Here is a 17121-nt window from a genome sequence, read left to right as displayed (position 1 = left end):
AAATCTCCCTGACTATCTGTATAATGCCCACTAATGTACTTGTAGATGTACATGGAGACTGCAGGGCCCAGACGGAGACAGTAGAAACAAAGTGGGGACCGTTTGAACAAGATGGGTGGCAGGTGAACATTTTTGCTCTGTAGATGCCCCCACTACCTTGTAGTGAATAATCTTCATTCCCTAAAGCCAAAAGAACAATGACCACAGTTGGAGCTATTGGGAATCAATCTCCCAATTCCTGTACATCTAGCAATGTCTGCACTACTGGGGGGATCAATTATGCACCATCCTCCCCCAGCTCAGCTCTTCCCTCCCTGCGTGTATGATTGTCTGTGTAACATTATAGCACAGTCTGAAACACTGAGTATGGGGATCCCAAATGAAAGATATGAATTTACCAGCTGAGAAATATGGGGCTCCCAGTTGCAGAGCTAGATAAAAGTGACATGGGATTCCTGGCTGAGAGATATGGGGTTCCCAGGTGAGAGATATTGGGCTTACCATCTGAGCGAAAAGCAGGGGGACACTATAGCAAGTGACAGGATCCCAAGAATTCAAACTAAATGTTACACAAATTAAGGCAAGCAAATTAGCCATGGGAGTGGACTACTTTCTGGCCCTTACCAGTAGAGATACAGATGTGAGTCACATGTTATTGTTGATCTGAATGTCCCATGTGACTCCCATTTTGTGCCCCCCCAGACACAAAAGTGCCCATTGGGTAGTGGAACATATTATATAATGTTATATGTGTATAATTCTAAGATATCAGGCATGCAATAGCTCATTTATATAATGACCCTTCTACAAAGCTAGGGACCTCTTTCTCTCTAACCCTGGCCCAGCATAAGGTTTCAATACAAATTAATTTCTCTGAACCAAATATTGGGACACAGAGAATTATGGGAATTTCTCATGTTAGTGGGCTGCCCTTGCTCTGCATAGAGCAGCAGTTCTCAACCTGTGGGTCACGACCCCTTTGAAGGGTTGAACGACACCTTCATAGGGGTCGCCAGAGGGGGGTGCACTTTTAAAGGAAAATTTTTTTTTTTAGTTTTTTTCAACTTTTATTACTATATGTTTGAAGGTTCTCCCATGCTCCAGCAGAGCTCTGCTCTGCTCCCCGCTTCCCTCTTACTTTCCCTTTGCCCTGGGTCTGATTGCATCTCTCTGACTCTCTCCCTCCAGTTAGTAAAGACAGTTCTTCAACAAAGCTGTCTGGAAGCGCATATGCATGCGCATGTATGAAGCGGCGCATGGTGACGTCACTCTGCATAGAGAGCTGTACTGGCCTGGCGTGTTGGTGTGCGGCTGTGCGCATTGAAGAGAGCCAGCTCAGCCAGGCGGTGACGGTGCAATTCTTTGTTCTGAAACTGGTTGCCTGGTGTTGTAGCACTGAGCAGAGAGGTACAGTCAGATCTGGGGCAATATTTTTGGTGCTGCTGCTTAGACTTAGGGGCAATGCATTATTGGCACAAGAGGTACAGAATTGGGGGGCAATATGCTGGCACAACAGGTACAGATTTGGGGGGCAATATTTTGGGTATTGCTAGCACATGTATAGATTTGGGGGCAATATTTTGTCTGTTATCTGGCACAGGTACAGATTTGGGGGTGATATTTTGGCTGCTGGCTGACACAGGTACAGATTGGGTGCAATATTTTGACTGGAAATGGTCCTACAGAACGGGGGGGGGGGGTTGCTGATTGAAGCCCTTGCCTAAGGTGCCAAACTACCCCGGCTCTGCGCTCACATATGAGTACCATGCGTGATGACATCATCGCGCCAACCCCATCATATACACCCCATACAAATAATGGGTTGGCGCCATAATGTACTTATGCGGACCAGTCACACAAGTTTAGAGAGCCGCTACTGCAAAATGACAGTTATGAAGTAGCAACGAAAATAATTTTATGGTTGGGGGTCACCACAACATGGGGGTTAAGGTGGTTCAGGAATTAGAGCAGAGACTCTGAGATATTTACTTGTCAGTACAGGGGGCAAATGGGAATCTCATTAGGAATTTGTGCTGATGCGATGCTAATCCTTAAATCTCCACTTCTCCAGAAGCAAATCTACCAGGCTCTACACGAATATCCTGCTCCTTCCCACTTTCCTTCTCATTCGTCACTTAAATCCTGGATAATTGTCCCACCTTCCCCAGTGAATTAACCCTTGACTTTCATCATCAAGTGTTATAAAGGGGCCCCTTGCTGCCCACTGCCCACAGATTTCTACATGGCTGCTGGTAAACAAGAAGTCATGAATATGGAAGATACAAATGAACCCATTCCCTTCTATTGTACTTGCCATTGGTTTCTTTTCCTCTTCTCATTTTGGTTCTAACTATTATGAAGGAGTCACTAACCAACCCTAAGCTGCCAGTCTCCTAATCTTCCATTCTAGCTTTCACAGGCCAGTACAGAGAGATACTGTCAAAACAATTTCAGCATAGGCATTCCCAGTACTAAGCACATATCAGCAGAAACAAACTCTAACTTTGCTCATGACCTGTACACATACCTCCCAACATTTTGGAAATAGAAAGAGGAACAAAAAGATTTGGCATGGGAGTGGACCATGTCCATTTTGTGGCCCCATCCCCCTAATTACCATGTCCATTTTACAAAATTTGGCAGGTTATGAAAGTTTTAACACATTTCTATGGTTTTTATGTGTTATTACAGTTTTGCTAATGAAGGTGAATTGCCTTTAAGGGTAAGCGCACACCTGGCGATTCGGGGAGATTTAAAGTTGGCAATGTTGGGCGGCTTCGGAAAACAAATAGCCGATTGTGCCATGCCACATGGGTTTTTCATTATAGCCGGCGGAAGACAGACGGAAGCTGTTCGGGGAGATTAGTCGCCCCAAAGAAGAGGCTATAAGTGGCCAGGCGACTAACTCTCCCCCCCCCCCCCGCCAGGTGTGCCCTTACCCTTAAACTGTGAGTCTTAGTTCTCCCAAAAGACCTGCTTATCTTAGATTGTTACAAAAGTATCTATTCTGGGCTCCTTGCCAAAAGCCAATTTAGGTAGAAACTTTGTATATTTTTCTGACTGTTCAGTGCAGGAGATCAAAGAGAAAGTCGCGACATTTCAGTAACAAACCCAGGACTGCAGACCGAGCTGTCAAAATCGGTACTGTCCCGCGAAAAACTGGACAGTTGGGAGGTATGTGTACAAAGTAATACCATATTGGCAGCATAGTTATTACCTGTACTAAGCACAATTCAGCAGGAACACCCCCTAACTTTGCTCATAGCCTGTACAGAGATATATCATAAAACTATGGCAGCATAGGTATTACCTGTACTTAGTACAATTCAGCAAGAACAGCCCCTTATAACATCCTTGCTTCCCTTAGCTAAAACCTAATGTTTCCAGCATTGAATGCAGGTGATGATCAGGCTGTGTGTTATTGATACAGAGGTCTGGGGAGCTGCTGTTCTGGAATAGGTAATGATTTGTTTCCAGCACAAACATTTCTGTAGCTCCTAGGGTTTGAATAAGCAAAATTCACTGCAGAGAAGACTGGTATCAGTATATGTACCGGCATCTTAACTTCAACTGGCTGTGCCCACTCTGGCAGTGAAGTTTAAGATGTGAATGATGCTGGATGGAGAGACTACCATACAGCAGCCCCCCTCGGCCCATCCACACCAGCAGGCCATGTAACACCCCCACTCAAATGGAGGGGAGTCTGGAACTAGGTCTGGAACTAGGATTGAAGAGTAGCTGCTGGTGTTCTGGAATTGAGATCACAGGCTGGGGGTAGTAACATTTTCATTCCAGGACCCCTCTGTCTGTAGATCTTCCCCAGTTGTGGGGTCTGCTGGCTGCAATTTATACTATTGATAGGGACAGGAGCAGTTGTGGCCATGAGCACATGGTGGTGCAGCACAAATGATGGGGGCATTGTGTGAGAGTTACTCATAGTTCAGCTGGGGACACTTCTTGCTGTGCCCTCTAACAGAGAACTGGCCCACATTATGAAACCTCCCCCCAAAATTAAGAAAAACTTTTAGAAAATGCAAGAAATCTCCATATAAGGCAGATAGGTATGAGGTATCTGGGAAATAAGCTCAACCTGATCTCTCAGCTCCTGCCCCTAATTGCACAGAATCCAATTCTGCTCGGCTAAAAGCATCACTGCGGCACATTAATGGCACGAAATATCTACAGAGAGAACCCGAGAAGGATAAAAGTCTCCCATCCTGTTGATATTGGATAAATAGATACATCAGTTCTGTCCCATGGGACGTGTCAGGAGCACAAGAGGCTTAAAAATAAGGGCAGAGCTGTTATACACACGGCATGGGACACAAATCCTAAATAGCAGTATGAGAATAAGTGCTGCTTGTTTGGAAGCCATAAGAGTTTCTACTGAGATTCGAGGAAAGGAGATTTTACCATCAACATAGGAAGGGGTTCTTTACTGTAAAGCTAATGGCACACAGGGCTGGAAATCAGCAATCAGCAAACGCAGTGATTTCAGTGAAGAAACACAAGAGGCTAATGCCAGTGTAGAAGCTGATACTTGGCCTGTGTTTCAGCATTAGCTTAAAGGGGTGGTTCACCTTTCAGTTAATCTATAGGTTATAAAATGGCAGATTCTAAGCAACTTTTCAATTGGTCTTCTTTATTTATTTTTTATAGTTTTTAAATTATTTTCCTTTTTCTTCTGATCCTTGCCAGCTTGTTATTGCTACATTTTATTAATCATCTTTCTAATCAAACCATCTCCTATTCATATTCCTGTCTCTTATTCAAATCAATGTATGATTGCTAGGGTAATTTGGACCTTAGCAACCAGATTGCTGCAATAGCAATAGCTGCTGAATAAAAAGTTAAATGACTCAAAAAACAGAAATAATAAAACAAGAATTTTCAAATTATCTCAGAATATCACTCTCTAAATCATACTAAAAGTTAATTAAAGGTGAACAACCCCTTTAAGGAAAGTCAAGTTATGGGATTCCCTACCAAGAGAAGCAGAATCAATGATTCATTGGTGGGGGGGAAGGAGTTTTCACCATCAGCATAGGAAGGGGTTCTCTACAGTAAGCACAGTCAAGTTATAAGATTCCCTTCCAAGAGAGGGGGATGAATGATTCATTGGTGGGGGAAGATAGGAGATCAGCATAGGAAGAATTTCTTTACTGTAAGGGCAGTCAGGTTATGGGATTCTCAACCAAGAGAGTGAAACTGAGGGATTAATTGGTGGAGAGGAAAAGAACCAGGGGCATAACTACAGAGGAAGCAGGCCCTGTGGCTGCAGGGGGACCCAGGAGGTATAGGAGCCCCACGAGGCTCTAATTCATATACAATCTCAATAAATATTGGTAAAACAGATCAACTTCTAGGTATTTTGGGTGCCTGAAAAATAATTTGCGGTGGGGCCCAGTAATATCTAGTTATGCCATTGAGAAGAATGCTCACTATAAGCATAGGAAGGATTTAGAAACCACAACTCCCAGCATCTCCTGAGAGCTAAGTGAATTGCTACAAACAGTGAATGTGAAATACGGAGATGATTTCAGCTCCTCCCCCCTGCCACACACAGAGGAGGGGTATTGGCTTTAAGAGACCAGGGATTTGTCCCATGTGACATGGATCATTTGAGATAGAAATGTCAGAAGGAATTTAGCACTGACTCCCTGCACCCTCAGGAGGACTGCGAGCTGCTCTGACACAATCAGTTCACATGTTCCCTTTAGCCTCGCCTACTAAAGATACAACCTCCCAGCACAGAAACAAGCCTCTTCCCAGGGGGCATTGGGAGCAAAGGGTCAGCTGCACACAGGGATGATCATACCCCGGGGGGTATTTGGATGTCATGTCAGTTTCAGCAGATGGACACAAAAGGGCTTATTGGGATGAGATGGGATCCTGGTCATCATGAGGAGGTGGGGGCCCATATCCCTGTATTATTAGCCTTTATTTATATAGAGCCACTTCTACATCCTTCCCATTAGCCCCCCCAGTGAGCTTACTATCTAAGGCCCTTATCATTTTACTATCAGTCCCTGCCCCAGTGAGCTTACAATCTAAGATCCATGTTACATTCCCATCAGTCCCTGCATCAGTGAGCTTACAATCTAAGGTCCCTGTTACATTCTTATCAGTCCCTGCCCCAGTGAGCTTACAATATAAGGTTCCTGATTCCCTTCAGCTACTACCCCAGAGAGTTTACAATGTAGGGTCCCTATCACATTCCCATCAGTCCCTGCACAAGTGGAGCTTACAAACTCAGGTCCCTGTCACATTCCCACCAGCCCCGGTCCCAGTCAGTTTACAACTAAGGTCATCACATTCCCATCAGTCTCTGCCCTAGTGAGCTTACAATCTAAGGTCCCTATCACATTCCCGCAGACATAGGGAGAACGTCTGTAAATACATATGAGGATTAAAAGAGAAATAGAACATATAGTGCAGATGAAATGGGAAGAGACAAGTTAATGGGTGACTGTGAGGCTCTGTGTAGGAGCAGGGGGGCAGGAGATTATTAGGATTATGTAGGGGCAGGGGGGATGGATATAGAATGTTCAGGGGGCAGTCATATATTGAGACATAAGATTGAATATAGGAGGAGTTCATTATTGCTGTAATTTCTTATTATTACTATTATAGTTGTCAGTGTCGCTAACTCCCGATCCAATATTTTGCCTTAGATTATTGTCTCCCCCTACCTGTTACCAGTATCTGTGCAACCAGTCAAGTAAATAGACATCACACATAGAAATCCTAGTGCATGTCGGCCAGTGAATAGTGAATTGGTAGATGAGGGAGCTGCAGTTCCTCTGCACTTCCTGCTGTTTGGATTATTTGGGTTTTCTGCCTGAACAATCAAAACAACAGAAAGTCTTGTACCCTGAATAACAAGGAGATTCTGGGGGCCCGGGGCCAGTAACCTCTCTGTTCTGTAAATAACCTTCATTCACCCCCGAAAACAGGCTTTTCCCCCCTTTAATAAGTTGCAGAGGATTCAGCATTTGGGATGTTTATAGATCTCATATTCGTGGTCGGATTATTCATGGGATGTAATCTATTGGCTATTGAACTTTCAGCATTGGCGAATCCCAGAAGAGATACAAAGTAGCAATTATGTCACTGAGCTCAGCCACTGTTCATACAGTGTTGCCTTCTGGGAGTTACTGACTTACTTGTACTGTGCTGCTGATTTACTGAAACCGGTACTGTTGTACTAGGTTACTGATATTTGTACTGTTGTACTAGGTTACTGATATTTGTACTGTTGTACTAGGTTACTGATATTTGTACTGTTGTACTAGATTATTGATACCAGTCCTGTTGTACTAGATTACTGATACTGGTACTATGTTGCTGACTTCATGATACTGGAACTGTTGTACTAGGTTACTGATATTTGTACTGTTGTACTAGGTTACTGATATTTGTACTGTTGTACTAGGTTACTGATATTTGTACTGTTGTACTAGGTTACTGATATTTGTACTGTTGTACTAGGTTACTGATATTTGTACTGTTGTACTGGATTACTGATGCCGGTACTGTTGTACTAGGTTAGTGATACTGGTACTGTTGTACTAGATTATTGATACTGGATCTGTTGTACTAGATTATTGATACTGGTACTGTTTTACTAGGTGACTGATATCGGTAGTGTTGTACTAGTTTACTGATACTGGTACTTTTGTACTAGATTACTGATACCAGTACTGTGGTGCTGACTTACTGAAAGTGGTACTGTTGTACTAGATTACTGATGCCGGTACTGTTGTACTAGGTTAGTGATACTGGTACTGTTGTACTAGATTATTTATACCGGTACTGTTGTACTAGGTTAGTGATACCGGTACTGTTGTACTAGATTACTGATACCGGTACTGTTGTACTACATTATTGATACTGGTACTGTGGTGCTGACTTACTGATACCTGTACTGTTGTACTAGGTTAATGATACCAATACTGTGGTGCTGACTTACTAATAGTGGTACTGTTGTACTAGGTTAGTAATACCTGTACTGTTGTACTAGATTACTGATACCGGTACTGTTTTACTAGGTTACTGATACTGGTACTGTTGTACTGTATTACTGATACCGGTACTGTTGTACTAAGTTAGTGATACTGGTACTGTTGTACTAGGTTAGTGATTCTGGTACTGTTGTACTAGGTTACTGATACCGGTACTGTTGTACTAGGTTATTGATACCAGTATTGTGATACTGACTTGCCTGACACCGGTACTGTACACCAGAAGACTAATCCTGTTGGTGTTTCTGTGTCATGGTGCGAGCCCCTGATGCAGCATCCCCAGTGGGGGACATAACACAGTACTTTGCATCCCCAGTGGGCCCAGACCCCCCAGTCTGACACTGGTTGCTACTGTATGAGCAGCAATGATTTTTTATTACAATATATGAATAGTGGAGACTAGACAAACATTGCAATAAATATGCATACCCATTTACAGGGAATATGGGCCAATCGGGGCCACAGTAAGCATGTTTCCAGACAAAGGGAGAAGACAAGTGGAAATAATTTTTGACATTTGCCTCATGTGACAGTTTAACCATTTAATGCTTGGAATGCTATAGAGGGGAGTGGGGATCTGAACGCTCTGGTGGGTCAGATGTTGCTGGGGGCGAGTGACTCAGCTACGGATAAATAATAATTGTGCTTGTGGCTTTGGGCTCTGTTAGTCAGACCCCAAGGATAGAACCCCACTAAGGTCTCACCCTTCCTCCTACGCAGAAAAAAAACAAATATATTGGAATTAACCATTTCCCTTGATTTCAATTGGAAAGTTAACTGGAGTACGCTGAATATTGCAAAGGGGTCCCTAAAACTGTTTATCAACTGCCTCTTGCTGAAATATGGGCTGAATTTTGCATCACTCCTCTATACATGTGTATGTGTGTTTATTATATATGATATGAGGAACACATGGACAGCATTTCCTTGCTGCATGGTGAATAAAATCATGTATTCTATTAGATGGGCCGAAATGGCTGGTGCACACAAATCTTTCCAACAATAGGTTTCTTGGAAATCAAGTCCATAGGTTGGTCCTTTTGTATAAATATATATCTGCTATGTAAATATTAGATGTGCAGTATATGAAGATACAACAGCTATATGGTATATAATATATACATATATATATAGGATCTAGATGATGATATGGGATAAAAGATTTATTTATATATATATATATATATATATATATATATATATATATATATATATATATATATATATATACATACAAAATAGATGATGATATGGGATTTAAGACACTCCAATATACAATGGCAGTTTCATTTATTAAATAAAATGTTGTGACTTTTTACAGCTTTTTGACCCAATAAATTATTGAGTAAGATGTGAGTGGGGTGCATTCAACAGTTTACAATCGAAATATCCCACCTCTACTTTTGACTCAAAGCAAATTCACCTGCATCACATTCCTGGTTCCTGTAAAGTTTCTCCATCCTCCAGAATAGTTAAATGACTCCTTCTAAGAAAGGCCGACTCCTCCCCTAGCAGCAGCAGCAGCAGCACAGTCCCACTGCTCCACTCCCTGTAACCCTTTCTCTGCTGGTCCCCTTACGGACAAAAGAGGGTCAGCATTGAACACATACAGCATCACACACATACTAGAAACTAGCACAGTTATCACACACACACAGTAACACACATATACAATGATGCCTACACACTAGCACACAGGTATACACATATACACATACAGCAACGCACATACAATCACAGTTGCATTTATGCAGATTATGTTACACACAGACACACTTTGTGTCTGTATAGTGAACACACACATAATGAAACTCACACACACAGTGACACAAAGTTACACATACATAGTGACATGGCCAGTTACAAACACATAGTGACACACAAAGTTGTACACACAGTTACACACATATAGTGACAGTTGTACAAATACAGTTGTACATAAACACAAATAGACACTCACAGTTACAAACATATAGAGACACACACACACTTACACCCCACTACTCACATTTTGCCTTTCTAGGTGATTTCCACACTGAGGATTCTGCAGTTATGGGCCCTAGACCCCCGACCCTTTTCCCAGTGCCTAGAAAGCCCCTCCTTCTTTGTCCCTGTCACTCGCACAGATATCTGTGCCCAGCACAGTCATCCCTGGCACTCTCTCCTCCAGCTGCTCTGGTACTTAGGGACAGGCACTAGTCTCTGCTGCCAAGTGAGTACCGACTGACTCTCCTTCACCTGTCAGGCTGATATCCAGGGACTGGCACTTTCTCTGTTGTTCTGGTACTCAAGGTCCTGCACTTTCTGCTCCTGGAACTCCCATACTGCCTGGGACTCTCTTCAGCTGATCTGGTATCCAGAAACTAGGATTATCAGCTTCTACTGCTGTGGTACCCAGCATCTCTTGTCTGACTGGCACTCTGCCCTTCTCCCTGGCTGGGCTCCACCATTCCCTCACCCGGTGGCAGGGAGCAGCTGGCCCTGGTACCCGGGGTTGTGCCCATAAAGCGGGTGGCATTGGTGGCCCTAGGGGTTGCCATGCTGCTAGTGCTGGTCATTGTGATCCCGCTGCTGGTACTGGCCCCACCTGGGGAGGGTCACTACGAGATGCTGGGCACTTGCAGAATGATCTGTGACCCCTACAGTGGACACCCCTCCACTGCTATCGGTGAAGCTCTACAGGATCTGAGTGGTGCCCCTCCCCCTTTCATCCAGGGGTCCAAAGGGGACCCAGGCAGACCTGGAAAGCCAGGAGCCAGGGGCCCACCTGGAGAACCTGGACCAAGGGGCCCTCCAGGAGAGAGAGGGGAGCCAGGCAAAGCTGGCATTCCAGGACTGGGTACCTCAACGCCAGGTTCAGTCTCTGCCGCCCTCCCATCTCCTCGGATCGCATTCTATGTCGGGCTGAAAAGCCCACACGAGGGTTATGAGCTGCTCAAGTTTGATGATGTGGTGACCAACCTAGGGAATCACTATGACCCCTCCACTGGCAAATTCACCTGCCAAGTACCTGGGATCTACTTCTTTACCTACCACATCCTCATGCGAGGGGGAGATGGCACCAGCATGTGGGCAGATCTGTGCAAGAATGGACAGGTGAGATACTGGGGGCACTGCGGGGGGGGCATAAGCATTTAGGCAGATCTATGCAAGTCCAGGCAGAAGCATATGGGACAGCAAACCAGTACCAATGGGGGGAAGGCTATACATGTTTTGAGAGGTGATGGCACACACAGCACAGGGTACAGGGGGTGGGAGAATGAAGCACTAACTGAAGGCAGAGACTCACAAAGACCCAATGACCCATTAATCATTAAAAAACATCACCCTGTATTTCTGAGGCAGCTTTATCTGCAGGGGGTGAGGCATTCGTTTTTGCGGAAATGAGGGTGACCGGATAACCAGGGGTACAGTGTAAATCCATTCGTGAATTGGGGGTTCTTGAACCTTAATGTCAGTGGTAAGTAGGAAGGGGCAGAAAGGGCTTAATTAGGAATCAGGGAGCAACAGTTATTATGAAAAGGGTTAAAGTATGTTTCATGGAGCAGGGAATGTTAAACAGGGTTAATATGAATGATAGGAGGTGGAGGGTTAATATGGATGATGGGGGACAGAGGACTGATGTGGGGGTCAGGGAGCAGAGGTTTAATGTGGATGATTAGGAAGAACAGAGGGTTAATGTGGATGAACAGGGAGTTAATCTTGGTGATATGAAACAGACCATCAAGCTCAGAGCAGAGGGTTAAAGAGGGTTAATGTGGATGATATAAAATGGAGGGTTAATGTGAATCATCGGCAGCAAAGGTATAATGTGTGTGTCAGGGAGGAGACAGCAGCATTCCCCAGCCCCTTATCCACCTGCCTGGGTGCAGCAAGGGATTTCACCACAAAGGAACTTGGGAGAGGAACAGGTGTCAGAAACAGGGAGAAACTGAGCAGGGGCAGTGAGTCTGATATTCAGTACTGACACAGTCAGGTGGGGGCAGTTAGTGACTCTATCAATACAATAGGGCAGTTAGTGATTATGTTATAGAGTACTGGGACAGTTATTGAGTTTGTTTAAAGTACTGGTTTACTCAGCAAGTTTGTCATCGTCCTTGGATAGAGGAAGGAACAGAATTGGTAGCCAAAGTGCACAAAGGAGGGTTTTACATAGTAATATAGTAAGTTAGGTTGAAAAAACACACACGTCCATCAAGTTCAACCTTTATGTCTATATAAAACCTGCCTAACTACCAGTTGATCCAGAGGAAGGCAAAAAAAAAAAATCTGAAGTCTCTCCAATTTGCCTCAGAGTGGGAAAAATTCCTTCCTGACTCCAAGATGGCAATCGGACCAGTCCCTGGATCAACTTGTACTATGAGCTATCTCCCATAACCCTGTATTCGCTCACTTGCTAAAAAGCCATCCAACCCCTTCTTAAAGCTATTTAATGTATCAGTCTGTACCATTGATTCAGGGAGAGAATTCCGCATCTTCACAGCTCTCACTGTAAAAAAAACCCTTAAACCCCTTATTTAGCCCGAACCTCTTTTCTTCTAATTGGAATGGGTGTCCACTTATCAGCTGGAAGAACCTACTGGTAAAAAAAGCATTGTACAGATTATTAAATGATCCTCCTATATATTTATACATAGTTATCTAATCCCCCCCTTAAGCACCTCGTCTCCAGAGTGAACAACCCCAAGTTTGCCAGTCTTGATTCATAGCTGAGATTTTCCAGCTTTTACCAGCTTAGTTGCCCATCTCTGGACCCTCTGTAATTTCTCTGTTCCTCTCTATTTTAGACTCCTGTTATTGTTACATGACATTGAATGGGTTAAAAGAGCTTCTCCGCATGCCCCAGTCTTACTGCACAATGTGAATGACACACAGAAAGATGCAAATAATTGCACTTAGGGATACAATGAGACTCACTTACCTCTTAGAAACCCTGATTTCTTTAGCACAATGAAAGGATATACTGGGGAGGGCCCCTGTCTCTGCACAGATTGGCCCTGTACCAATGATTTGATGGGCATTTAGATACGGAGAACTGTGATTGCTGTTTGCCCATAGCCTGAACAACAGTATACTTGGACTCAATACTCCCTGCTGGGCTTTGGCAGAGCCTGTTACTGCCTGGTGTTCAATGAGGGGCCCTATGCGGCCCAGCAAAAACACCCACCATCTAACAGAAAACACAAGGTGGTTTGAGGTGCCTTTAGCCATTTCCTCTCTCCAGTCATTGGGCACCCTAAGTCTATTGGTGATTATGTACTACAATCACAAATGAAAAATGAAAATGTGTAAAGTCCCTGGGGATGCCAAATAAGGACTGAGTTTGGCTACCTGTTAGCCTATATATGGACTGGTTGCCTACAGGAGGCTCTATTTGTCACTACACCTGTTTTTTATGCAACAATAACTTGCCTCCAAGAACCTGCAATGGGGCCACTGGGAGCAAAATCCAAGTGTTGGGTGAGCCCATGAGCCACTGGTTGGGGATCACTGGTCTAAATCTTGACCTACTGTCTCCATTTTGACCTGCTGTCTCCATCTAATATTAATGTTTACACCTTGTCCTACTGTCTGTGTGTTGTCCTTCTTTCTTCATCTTTTCCTATTGTCTTTATTCTGTACTACTGTCTCCATCTTGTCTTTCTGTCTTGCCCCACTGTTCCTACCTTACCATATTGTCTAAATCTTGACCTGCTGCCTCCATCTACTGTCTCCATGTTGTACTTCTTTCTAAGCCTTGTCCTATTATCTCCATCCTATCCTCTGTCTTGACCTACTGTCTCCATCTTGACCAACTCTCTCCATGCTGTCTCCATCTTGTCAAATAAATGTGTCGCCTCTGTTTCTGCCACAAATAATTAAGAGGGTTTAAATTATCCAAGATTTTCACCTGGTTGAAAAGGTTGTGGCACTCCAGGATCCAAGGGAAGGGTTAAAATGGCAGCTTAATCTTTTAAACAGCTAACATGAATGGACATATTATAATATATTATGATGTTTATAAATCTCTCACCTCCCCTGTACCCAGCTGGCACTTCTGTTGTTGGATGTGGCAGTAACATGTTGATTTTCTCTACCAGCCTGAGGGGTAAACTAAATGCAGATGGGCCCATTGTTAGCCAGTGAGTACAAATGTGAAGCTGGATATTTGCTGAAATACAAGAAGCACTGGGGCCTTACATATTCATTATCAAATGGATTGGCATAGCATAAGCTGCCGCCATTTACCCACTGAGAGGGGTCACGGGCAGAAAACGTACCAATTGTAACAGTGGATCTGTGACAGACATTGGTAAAGCTCAGGGAGAATGCTCAGTAGGGGCTGGAGGTGCTACTGGGAAATGTACCAACTAATGTACCAATTATAATGGGGTAATGGAAAAAAATCTTTTAAACAATGAAAAATTAGCTAAAAAACATAATTCTTAGTTGAGTTTTACTCGTAAGGAAAAAGTATAATAAAATACCCCTTTAACTTCCATTTTCTGTATTAAGCTGTTCCTTTTATATATGGATTCCGTTATACCTTGTGACGCCTATAAATAAGATGATGGGTAGAGGGAAGGGTCTGTAACAAGTGATTTCTAAGGGAAGATCACTGACTGTCAGTTACTACATCTGCTGTTTTACAGAAAGTACAACAGCTTTTATTCCCTGGTTTTCTCTCAACAGGTCAGAGCCAGTGCTATAGCGCAAGATGCGGATCAGAATTATGACTATGCCAGTAACAGTGTGGTACTTCATCTGGACTCTGGGGATGAAATCTACGTGAAGTTGGATGGAGGAAAGGCCCATGGGGGAAACAATAACAAATACAGCACCTTCTCTGGCTTTATCTTGTACTCAGACTAGATGGAATCCACCTGGCACAGAAACTGTGAGACAAAGATACTTAGACTGAAATAGATTGACCCACTGTGGGGGGCTTCATATTTCAATTGTGACTACCATGGAACTTCATCACTCTGCTCAAGTTCCCCACAACCTACCCTGCTGAGCTACTATAGAAACCCTGCTCAACTACTATACCAGAACCCTGCTCAGCTACCCCAGAACCCTACTCATTTTCTCTTAAATCTTTGGAAAGCTACTCCAGAACCCTGCTCAGTCACCATAGAAACCATGCTCAACTACCCCATAACCCTGCTAAGCTATGATAGAAAGCCTGCTAAACTACCCCAGACCCTGCTCTTTTACCATAGACACTCTACTAAACTACCCAGAACCCTGCTCAGCCACCATAGAAACAATGTTCATCTACCCCAGAACCCTGCTCAGCTATGATAGAAACGCTGCTTAACTAGCCTGGAGCCTGCTCTTTTACCACAGACACTCTGCTAAACTACCCCAGAACCCTGCTCAGCCACCATAGAAACCATGCTCAGCTACCCCAGAACCCTGCTTAGCTATGATAGAAACCCTGCTTAACTACCCCAGACCCTGCTCTTCTACCATAGACACCCTGCTAAACTACCCCAGAACCCTGCTCAGCCACCATAGAAGCCACACTCAACTACCCCAGAACCCTGCTCAGCTATGATAGAAAGCCTGCTTAACTAGCCTGGGCCCTGCTCTTTTACCACAGACACTCTGCTAAAGTACCCCAGAACCCTGCTCAGCCACCATAGAAACCATGCTCAACTATCCCGAATCCTGCTCAACTATTCCAGAAACCTTTTCAGCCACCATACAAACCATGCTCAACTTCCACAGAACCCTGATCAGCTATGATAGAAAGCCTGCTTAACTACCCCAGCTCAGCTACCTTAGAAAAACTGCTCAATTACCCTAAAACCCTACAATTCTGCCATAGACACCCTGCTCAACTACGTCAGAACCCTACATATCTACCGTAGAAACTTGATCAGATACCATAGAAACCCTGCTTATCTGTCCTTCCCTGCTACCACAAAAACACTGATTAGATACCATAAAAATCCCTGCTCATCTGTCCCAGGGTCCTACTTATCTACCATAGAAACCCTGTTCAACTATTCCAAGTTATCTAATAAAGAAACTCTGATCTATGGATCTATTCTCCATAGATCCATGGTCAGCTACCCCAAAACCCTGCTCATCCACCATAGAAACCCTGCTTAACTACCCCAGAAACCTACTCTTCTGCCATAGACACCCTGCGCAACTACCCCAAAACCCTACTCTTCTATAGTAGTAACCTTGCTTAACTACCCGAGAAACCTACTCTTCTACCATAGATACCATGCTCAACAACCCCAGAACCCTATTCATTTACCATAGAAACCCTATTAATCTGCCCCAGAACCCTGCTCAGTCATCACAGAAACGATACTCAACTACTCCAGAACACTGCTCAGCTACCATAGAAACCCTGCTCAACGACCACATAACCCAGCTCAGCCACTTTAGAAACCCTACTCAGCTACCCCAGAGTCCTGTTCAGCTACCATAGAAACTCCATTCAGCTACCACAGGACCCACACTCTGCTTCTGTATTCCTCAGGCCAAAATTGTATGCTAAATCAAACCACAGATGCTTGTATCACAGAAAACATGATCATCTACCTCAGAAAGCTTCTTTGTACATGTGTAACCAAATCCAAGCTCAGTCCTTCTGGATCCATGTTCAGCTACTGTGTTATAGGATCAACTCTCAACTCTCAGCTTCTGTACAATTACTGTTTGGAGGCATGCCTGTGCAACTTCCAAAAATCCACTTCTACGCCTACACAGACATTGCTTGTACTCCATGGAACCATTTGAGGCTTTGCCATCAAACCGTTTCTCTCCAGTTCTCACCCATTATTGACTTAGATATCCAGGGGCGTAACTATAGAGGAAGCAGACCCTGTGGCTGCAGGGGGGCCCAGGAGGTATAGGGCCCCATAAGGCCCTAATTTAAATACAGTTTCAATAAATATTGGAAAAACAAGTAAACCTCTAAACATTTTGGGGCCTGAAAAATAATTTGCTGTGGGGCCCAGTAATATCTAGTTACGCACTGTAGATATCATTAGACATTTTTAAACATTCCTTATACATTAAACATTTTGATCTCATCCATGAGTTTTTCAGCTCAGCATTGGTTGTCTTTGGGCTCTTGCTCAGCCTTTAACTT

The 17121-nt window shown here is 43.9% G+C and overlaps 1 protein-coding gene across 1 annotated transcript; it reads left to right on the top strand.

The window, feature by feature from the left end:
* Window positions 1–9735: 9735 nt before the first annotated feature.
* On the top strand, window positions 9736–16085 carry LOC108701234 (complement C1q-like protein 2). The gene is made up of 2 exons (XM_018235589.2): window positions 9736–11120; window positions 14697–16085. The coding sequence occupies exons 1-2, from the start codon at window positions 10563–10565 to the stop codon at window positions 14874–14876; spliced, it is 738 nt and encodes a 245-aa protein (XP_018091078.1). The 5' UTR covers window positions 9736–10562; the 3' UTR covers window positions 14877–16085.
* Window positions 16086–17121: the final 1036 nt, after the last annotated feature.

The sequence above is a fragment of the Xenopus laevis genome, chromosome 9_10L, assembly GCF_017654675.1.
Source record: "Xenopus laevis strain J_2021 chromosome 9_10L, Xenopus_laevis_v10.1, whole genome shotgun sequence".
In the NCBI taxonomy this organism is placed as follows: domain Eukaryota; kingdom Metazoa; phylum Chordata; class Amphibia; order Anura; family Pipidae; genus Xenopus; species Xenopus laevis.
This window is presented reverse-complemented; position numbering and strand designations above follow the sequence as displayed.

What these genes read in the sequence shown, in the direction of transcription:
- LOC108701234 (XM_018235589.2), top strand. Translation starts at nt 10,563, where the DNA reads ATGCTGCTAGTGCTGGTCATTGTGATCCCGCTGCTGGTACTGGCCCCA. An exon ending in ATCTGTGCAAGAATGGACAG is followed by an intron (nt 11,121 to 14,696) that starts GTGAGATACTGG and finishes TTCTCTCAACAG; the next exon opens with GTCAGAGCCAGTGCTATAGC.